The sequence below is a fragment of the Charadrius vociferus genome, unplaced genomic scaffold (assembly GCF_000708025.1).
Source record: "Charadrius vociferus isolate BGI_N301 unplaced genomic scaffold, ASM70802v2 scaffold312, whole genome shotgun sequence".
Classification (NCBI taxonomy): domain Eukaryota; kingdom Metazoa; phylum Chordata; class Aves; order Charadriiformes; family Charadriidae; genus Charadrius; species Charadrius vociferus.
Genome location: NW_009647214.1, coordinates 559,545 through 568,898, shown reverse-complemented (window position 1 = coordinate 568,898; position 9,354 = coordinate 559,545). Strand labels below are relative to the sequence as shown.

Sequence of the window (9,354 nt, the reverse complement as noted above, 5' to 3'; positions counted from 1 at the left end):
CAGTCTATAGAACAGATTACATCTCTCTGTTCCTTAATTAACTAAGTGCCCCAGAAATGAGCAAACCAAATCCACTCCTTATTGGGCATTGTCCTGTTTTTACTGTGGTGTCTCAAATTCCTTCGTTCCCTTTTCTTGAATACTTAACAGCCATATTTTGAATACATTTTCTCCCACAGAGAGCTTGTCACAGTTCTGCCAGTAGCACGTCTACACCTGTCTTGCAACTGTAAAGGCCACAGGAGGGTAGTATTAGATTTGCCAGATATTCATATATTTTTACCAAAACTGACCAGTTAACTGCTAGTTTCTCTATTTGGTGACCTTGCTTTTATTATTTGTAAAAGCATTCATGGACTGCAGATTTACTTGTAAGTTGCAAACACAAAACTTACCTCTGCCCCAAAACTCTATATGGGACATGACCACAGAAAGAAGTTGTCGTGGTATGTGATAAAGAGTGTTTGAAGGAGGATTGTGGGCTCTGGGAATGTTTGTGGGAAGCCCTTCTGTTAGGAGCAACATGGGAAAAGATTTTCAAGTGGTCGCGTGTAGTTGGGTGTAGATTGGGTGTCGTTAGGTAGGGCTATGGACGGATCATGCTAAATTCTTTCTTGCCTCCTTCATCTGTGGTGCAGTTTTTCTGTCCCTCTTCAGATTTGCAGTTCCTGCTGTGCCAGCTATCGGTGATGGAAAAGACAGGCATGAAGTGCAACGTAGCATGTAGTGCTGCTTCTTTGTCTGCCCAGTCTGTGTCCTCGTGGGACTTTGTCACCTGATGACACAACGCTACCTCTCATTACTGGTGAAATGCAGAGAGACAGCAGCAGTAGTGTGGGCCTGAACAGGCAGAAGGTGACAGTCCTAACAGACACATTATGGTCATTGACTTTCTTTCTTCAAATCCATATTTGGGCAGCGTAACCTCTACAGCTGGTTGTGAACCACTGGGAGAGAGCCATAGCACAAATTGCTAAAGGAGATAGATCCCGTGCCTGATAGGAGACGCTGAATTGAGCAATGTCCTCTCTGACCATCACAGCTGTGGTTGTATTTCATCCCGTTGACCTTGTTGAATTGGCCAAAAGCTTAGCAAAGTGCCAAACTCGTCTTCTTTGGAAATCCTCTGCTTTTGAGTAGGCTTAGGGAATCTCTGAGCAGTTCAGGGCTCTGATACAACACAGTTGGTCAACAGTAATTCTGAGCAGTGCAGAAGTTCATAGGATGCAGGTTACAAACATGCTGTCCTTGCCATAAGTCACGTTGTAAGGGCTATACACTAATAAAACACAAAATGGAGAATATAGTTATCTTTTGGTCTCCACTTCAAAATTTTTTTACTTAAAACCACAGATTCGGTTGTAAATTACATGCTATCCCAAACCAAAACATGCAGTTCTGCACAAGGCAAATGTGAATGACATTCATATGAAGGAAACACAAATTTATACAATAAAGGCAAAGTGACTTCTGTTCTGTCAGTTTTGCATAATTGTCTGGTAGGTTTTTATCAGCATGCATCGAAAAAAAACTGTGAATTAATAGTAAGAATTGTTGCTTATGCTACTTCAGTTTTATAGTAGTGAGATGAAAACAGTTGTCTCCAGAACAAAATTTTGCTGTAAAGATAAACAGAAATGGAAGCAGTTTTATACATTCAGATCATAAAGAACTTCTCCAATGTTATGACTAGCTCATTAAAGAAGAGTGTAATTGTCATTAAAAATACGCTTTTCCTCTCCTTTTAAGAAGAGAGGCTGTGTTCCTGCCTCCAGACAGAGCTGTTCCTCTGTGGATGCATAGATGGCTCCCACCGACGCAGCAAGACTAAGAACTAAGTGGAGATTTTTTTTTAAAAAAGCGTTTATTGGTAAATAGTAGGAAAACATTCATGAGTGTGAAAAGCCAAACTCCTATTAATACTTAGGAACTTTAGATTTAAAGTGTTGCAAGACTCGGGGCAGAATTTTGAAAATACTCTAAAGGGATTTCAGAGGCAGTATTTACAGAAGAAATAAATGCATTTCATTTTTTTTTGTGCAGTACAGAAAAAAACTTTATCCCAGCCACCAGATTATGCTTCAATAAAATTGATAGGCCAAACCATTTATTTCTCCCTTGTTACATGAAACTTTCGTTCACACTTTTACCTAATAAGAACAGAAAAGCACATCACAACTCCATCTGCACGTGCTGTGCTTTGATTTGATACTGGTTGTACTCAGATGCTGCTTCTGCAAAATAGAAAGAGCAGAAAGATTTATCTAAACTTGCAGTTTTCTCTAGAAGAAAAGACGCCTGTTATGCCACTGTAAGCCTTCAGCAAACAGCCAGTGTTTATGCATGGGATGTGTCTGTATCAGGCTGCAGTCTGTGATGGCTGGCACTCTGAGGGGGAGGCAGAATTTATAGATACTCTTTTTAGGTCTGCTGCAAACTTGCTTTTTAACCTTGGGGACATCACTTAATCTAGCACTCAATGCAGTTTACTTTTCAATTTTTTGTTAGTAATGTCAGAGAACAGTAACATTAATTAGATTATATAGATGTCCTGAAAAAACAAAACAAAACAAAAAAAAAGATATAGTGTGTAAGGTCTCAGACCTATTGGAACTCAGGTAGTGCTTGCTAAGCTTTCTGAGATCTTACAGGTAAAATTAAGAGTATTACATAGTGATGTCAATGGTTTCTGATGCAATCACAGACAGTTTGGTTTATAACTAATGTTTTCTAAATCATGACTAATAAATAAAGAAAGTATCAGACTGAGTCTCATTCACATATAGCTATACAAATGCTATAAATTTGGTATTACTTTGCATTAGCTGCTTTTCTAGACTGTGATCCTCATAAATCCAAATATGAACTCCTTAGTGCGCTGGGGATGAAAATGGATAAAAGTAGAGAACTTTAAAAATATAATTCCAGAAAGCTGGGGGAAGGGAGATGACAAAAAGTGGCCAAGACTGTGTCAGTAACGTGACACAGTCTTAAAAGTGTGTGTTCCAACGTGATACTGTCTCCTAGACAAAGCAGGCCAACTGTGAAGAGTGACCCTAGAGATAAGAGCCCAGCTTCAGGCTTATACATTATACAGATCTTGCCTATATGCTCAAGATAGGATTTCTGCCATTTTACGTTAGCGTAGTTACAGTTTACAACTGCGGTTAAGTTTGCTGAGTATAAAAAAATATGAGCTAGCAAAAGGGCACAATAACTGGGGGGTCACGGGAAATAAAATACCTCTCTGAAATTTACTGAAGGACTCAGATAATACAGCAGAAATCCATCTTCGGTTACACGGGCTGCGTGGCAGGTTGCGTACGGCAGGAATCAGATAATAGCTACTGAAACTGCAAACAGCAGAAGGAAAACTGAGTACAATTCATTTGGCCATCTCCTTCAAAAAGTACATGCACAAGAAGTTGCATCTTGTCTGAACATCCTTTGAGCATTTTATATAAAAGCTTTAGAGGATGCTTAACCTAATTTTGCCTTGGAGTAGCTTATAGTTAAATTCAATATGACAGGAGAAAATGTGAATTCCGGGGGTTTGAAATGTGCTTAGCAGTAGCTGAATCGATGGGGTTTGGTCTCTGTATTTGTAAGCATACTTTTAAAGTGGTTTATAAGACTAGTATTTTTCTTTCTTTCCTTTGACAAAGTTTGCAGCAAGTTGTATCCATTTCTTAGTACACACACATTCTTTAGTCTATTTCTATTCAAGTATAAACTGTTTTCATCAAAATATTTTGGATGCAAGATTTCATCAAGAGCTCACCAGCATACCTTCAAAATTGTTACAGTACCAGATCCCAGTTAATTTCATACCAGAAGTAAGCAACTTGCTGTGATGCAGCTACTAACTCACCTGCTCTTTCTCCATAGATGAGTTGATTTTCCCTTCTAAGTAGGTTCCTTTCATCAGGTATTTGATTGTGGGCTCAACTGTAATTAGAGCACAGCACTGGGGTTTTTTGGTATAGCCTGCATTATAGATTTTACGCAGAAAGGTGGAATCCACTAAGGATGAGGTTTTTAAATGCTTTGGAACAGAGGCCGTTATTTCTGATGTTTGTACAAGATGACAGCACAGCCTAGTTTGCTTCTAGCACTTGTGCTACAGCAGTAAAATGTGTATTATATTGAGCATGCAGTGTCTCCAGTAGCAAACAAAACGTGTAACTTGTATGCGAATGGATTTCCCAGATTCTTCTGCATCTCAGTGGATAAAGGAGCTATGTCAGGAGTAGCGAAGAAGAATAAATACTAAAATATAAACACAAAGGGAAAGGCAAACACATTCCAGTTTAAAAGTTGGGCTTCAGTCTTTTCTGTGTGTTGTTCTTTTTTTTTTTTTCTCTTGATTTATATTTTGAATTTTAGTATGAGTCCAAATGCAAGATCTTGCAACCTGAGCCCCCAAAAAATTCCCAGTTGAGGAAATTTTATTTAATTTCCCGAAATAGTTTTCCATGCAGTGGTCCCCATTGCCTTATCACTTGTAAAATCACTTCTCAGCAAAACAGCATTTTCTTAAAAATACTCTTGCATATTCTATTAGTGGATGACAGCGTGGTGAGTCAGATGTTCAGAGTTGTAGCACCAGAGGGGAAACAAGCCTAAATGAATTTGTCCTGCAGCAAGACAAATAGTTGGGCCACTGCCAGTGATTTCTGTATTCTGTTTTCAAGTTAGCCTCCTGATAGCATTAATACTTTGTTTCTGTATCTTAGGTGCACCGTTGGAGAAATAACAGATGCAATGAAGAAAGTGTTTGGGGAGCATAAAGCCAGTGACCGAATGGTGAGCGGAGCTTATCGCCAGGAGTTTGGAGAGAGTGATGAAATTCTTCATGCCATCAATAGGTGAGAATAGCTTCCCAGGAAGCCGAACACGGTCTCACATTTAATCCATTAGATACATGTGCTACTCGCTGTGCCCTAAAAAAGCGCTCCCCAAACCTGAATAACATCCCCAGAACAAAACAAAGACCTGCACAGTCGTTCTCATGCCTGTAAAAAAGTCAGCAGAATGAGAAGAAATAAATTCAATAAGAGAATAGTCGAAACTTAGTTGAGCTTGTATTTCCTTCCAAACAAAATCCACTGAGGTGATGCTATGATTTGAGGATTTTGTTCAACTAAACTAGGCAGCCGTAAGATTAAGAAACTGAGAAAATTTGCCTGAATCCCCCATATATTGGATTGCTTCTTTTGAAGACTCTGTAATGGTAATCTCTACAAATATTTCCAGCAATTCGTATTTGCAAAACCTGGTTTTGGTCTGCCCATAAGGTGTCCCTGCAACTTCACTTTTACTGCTTCTAAAATTGTAAGGCTAAAATCTGGATATCCGCATACAGCTCCCAATCTATGAGCGTTACTTACTCGTATCACGAGGGAGAAAACATCAGAAGGTGGTAGTATGTGTGAAAACAGTGCCCATTTGTGCCTTTTGTCAGCTTCTGCTTTGCTGCCATCCTCTGGGGTGAAGAGACTGAATTGCTTTAGTGGGTGGTGATGTAATATGAATCGATGCTCGTAAGTCCCTCCTGTGTTGGGGCTTATACATTAAAGACTTACAGGATCTCTTAAAAGGGAATTACGTGATGTCTTCACAGTGGTGATGTTTAGCCTGACTTGAAAGTAGTTGTGCTGGGGGATGTCACCATCGGTTTTTATTTTAAATATTTATATTAAACTGTGGTATTTGTAATTATGTATTTACACGAAACAGAACTGAACTGATTCCTTGAGAATCAAGATGTAGCTCCCTTTTTTGCGTAGCTGCCTTTATGTCCAAGATCATACGTACCTGTTAGTAAACATGGTAATGAAACCTGTTTTACTATGTGTCACCTTCTCACAGGCCTTCAAAAGTGTGATTTCACACTTGCCCCGCACTCAAACCCAGCCCTGAGTTGCAGTGGCTCAGGTGTGCCAGGCGGGCTTGGAGCACCTAGAGCGGGTCTTGTTGGGAAGGAGCCTGTGGGTGGGGAAGTAAGAAACCAAGAATATGGAAACAGGAAACAGGACAGAGAAAAGGATTTTAAGATGTCACAAATCAATTCTGACACCTACTTCATTGATGTTCTCAGCAGTCCTTAGGAGTGGAGAAGGCAGGCCCAGCTCCTTTACATCCTCAAACAGAAGCTTTGCCAGTCTGCTTCTTCAGGCTCTCTTGACATAATTGGTTTTTAAGCTGCCTGAGGTCTTACTTTTTGCCTCTACATGATGCATTTTCCTGTCCTGGAATCATCTCCTGAGACCGTTCAAATCTGTGCTGATAAATGCTTTATCTAGAGTCATTCTTTTCCCCAAACTAAGCCACTGGATTCATGCAGGGATCATCCCATCCAGGTCAGCATACGGTTTCAAAGCGCACCAAATCCATACAACTCCAGCATTCACAGAATACTCAGAACAGTACAATATTTAAAAAAAAAACAACAAACAAAACAAAAAACCCTCAAAAAACAAAAAAAAAACAAAAAAAAAACCCAAAAAAACAACCACCTTTTATTTCTGAGAAGTGGTAGTCTTTGTGTCCCCACTCCAGCACAGACAGTGGCAGTACATGGATAAAGAAAAGTAAGACGAAAGATTAATCTCTGAGGCTGTGGTTACACAGTCATTTTTAGTCAACAGAGATCTGAGCTGCCACTAAGCAGAAAAAAGGAGGCGCTGGAATGAGCGCACAGAAAGGGGGATACGGTAATCTTCTTCTGCACAGACTTGTGCCCAGTTGAATGATGAGGCACAGTATGATGTCTGGGACCCATCTCTTATAGCCTGTGTGCCATGCAAGTACTTTTGAAATAATTGGTTATAATTATTCTAAAAATCTAAAAATTGTTGTTTAGTTAGTTGTAATTCTGCTCATAAAGCCCTCAGAGAATTCAGTATTTTGTACGTTAGAAAGCAGAAAATTAGCGGAGTGGTTTTCTTTGAAAAAGAATGTTTTATTGCTGAGGCTAGTAAATACAAGATAGCAGTTAGTAATCATATAACATGAATATTAACAGAGTATGCTGACTTCATAGACAAACTGTGACTGAGAAGATCTTTTGATCTGATGTACAGAAGTGATGCTACAGTTGCAGGCAGTGCTTTTTTTATTTGTTGAAATTCCTCTAATGATTCTCAGTGACTTACAATGATACAATATGTGTTTTCAATCAGAGTTAACAAGTTCATGGATCGTGAGGGGCGCAGGCCTCGTATACTTGTTGCAAAGATGGGTCAAGACGGCCATGACAGAGGAGCTAAAGTTATTGCTACAGGGTTTGCAGACATTGGCTTTGACGTGGACATAGGTCCCCTCTTCCAGGTATGACTGATCGAGCGGTGCCCAATGTATTTCAAATGCAGCGATTTTCCCTCTAATTCTGGTTCAGTAGCCAGGCTGGGGCTGTTACTTATCACTAACCCTCTCTCCATATAGACCCCTCGAGAAGTGGCCCAGCAGGCGGTTGATGCAGATGTGCACTGCGTTGGTGTGAGCACACTTGCAGCGGGTCATAAAACTCTTGTGCCTGAACTCATCAAAGAACTCGATGCCCTTGGCCGGCCAGACATTCTTGTCATATGTGGAGGTGTCATCCCCCCTCAGGTACGGGTCAACATCAGACAGCTTTACTTGTGTCTATGCTGTTTTTAGCTATTTCCTATATTCTGTTAATGTCAGAGGTGATTTACAGCGCTGAAGGCTGCTGTGTACAATCACCAGGGTCGGCACGGATCCACAGGATGGTCGCAGTGTGCTGTCAGGTCTCATTGATCTGGTTTTCTGTACACCGCGTCCTGGTTTAACTTCACAGTGTTTGTTGGATGGAATAGTAAGTTGTGTTGTGAAAAGACTAGCCTCAGGGAGATGTCCTTCATGCTCTGCTGTTTCTGATTACCAGTACCTTGCATATTAGTGATAAAGGCTAGCTCCTGTCTTAAGAGACTTTATGACTTCAAATAATGGTTCAGAATAGGCACAGCTAGTGACTAGGACACATGGTGCATCCCAACACCTATAGGGTACACATCTCATTCACTGTTTAGCCTCTCCTCATGTTCCCCATCGTCAGGCCTCGGTGTTGCCTCTCATTCCCTCTGTGTGACTATTTCTCCTAAACTGATGAACAGTTTGTTGGATTCCCTTGCAGTCAGATGTGTGCCTTTGCCTCGATTTTTCCTAAGCTCATCCACAATGTGCCTGGCTGTATCACCACCTTTAGAGTCATCTTCTATCTAGAGAAATTCAAACTGATTTTCTGTATAAATCTCCTGTTACTCCCTTTTCCCAGACCTGTTCCTTTTCTGGCCAATGAGGTCAGTGTTCAGGAATGAGAGACTTTGAAATTGAAGAAATAAAACTCATCATATTTTTCTAAGAGACAAACTGTGTTCTGTCCAGTCTCTCAATGGGATGCTACTAGCCTGTGGTTGGAAGAGCTATAGTATAATCTATGTAGAAGTTAGAGAGGCTACATAACTGCTTTCCAGGTCTTTCTGAAATTTCAGGACAATCATAAAATTGGAGTACCTTAGATTGCAAGAGACCACTGGCAGTCACCTGGTCCAAGACCTTGTTTAAAGCAGTATTTTCAAAATTAGAAGTTAGATCAAATTTAGATGAGGTTATTCAGGGTCGCATCTGGTTGACTTTCAATATTTTCCAAGGATCTGACATTAGTCTGATTCTAAACAAATAAAACCTTTCCTGTAGGTGCTTTTTCAGTATTTCTTTTTTACCTCCTATCTATTGTTTTTTGCCGTTTCCCTTGATGCTGTGCTGCCTCTCTCTGCAACTTGTTGCAAACACATTCTCAGGCCCAGCATACAGAATGGAGCGTACACCAATCATAAATCAATTATCAATTTTCTGTTGCACTGTTAACTATAGATCTTCAATTTCTTTCTGAACAGGATTACGACTTCCTCTACGAAGCCGGCGTTACCAATGTGTTTGGTCCAGGGACTCGTATTCCAAAAGCAGCTGTCCAAGTGTTGGATGATATTGAGAAGTGCCTGGAGAAGAGGCAGCAATCTATGTAATGCTGAAATTTCACACAACGCAACCAGCCTTATACTAATCGCTTACAGAATGTAATCATCGGCAAGGGATGGCCAGCCACATACCTTTGGTTCCACTGCCCTGTGGCCTGGTGTTTCGTGCTTTCTAAGAAAGTCATAAATTCTCTGCTTGTTCTAGTTGAGGATTGTTTATATATGTACCCACAAGAAAATTTCATCTCTAGAACTATGACTTCAGGGAACAAAGGGAATTTAGTAGGTGGGTTTGTTGGTTTTTTTTTCAGATATGCTGATAAATAAAATATCTGTTCCAGCTCTTTGGTTG

At 40.2% G+C, this 9,354-nt stretch overlaps 1 protein-coding gene across 1 annotated transcript in view; it reads left to right on the top strand.

Annotated features, from left to right (window-relative positions):
* Positions 1 to 9,354, top strand: part of MUT (methylmalonyl CoA mutase) — a 21,498-nt gene extending 12,144 nt beyond the window's left edge. Inside the window, exons 9-12 of the mRNA XM_009895904.1 lie at positions 4,737 to 4,868; positions 7,185 to 7,332; positions 7,447 to 7,614; positions 8,922 to 9,354. Of these exons, the coding sequence (XP_009894206.1) occupies positions 4,737 to 4,868; positions 7,185 to 7,332; positions 7,447 to 7,614; positions 8,922 to 9,050 (577 nt within the window). The 3' untranslated portion in view covers positions 9,051 to 9,354. The remainder of the gene's footprint in view (positions 1 to 4,736; positions 4,869 to 7,184; positions 7,333 to 7,446; positions 7,615 to 8,921) is intronic.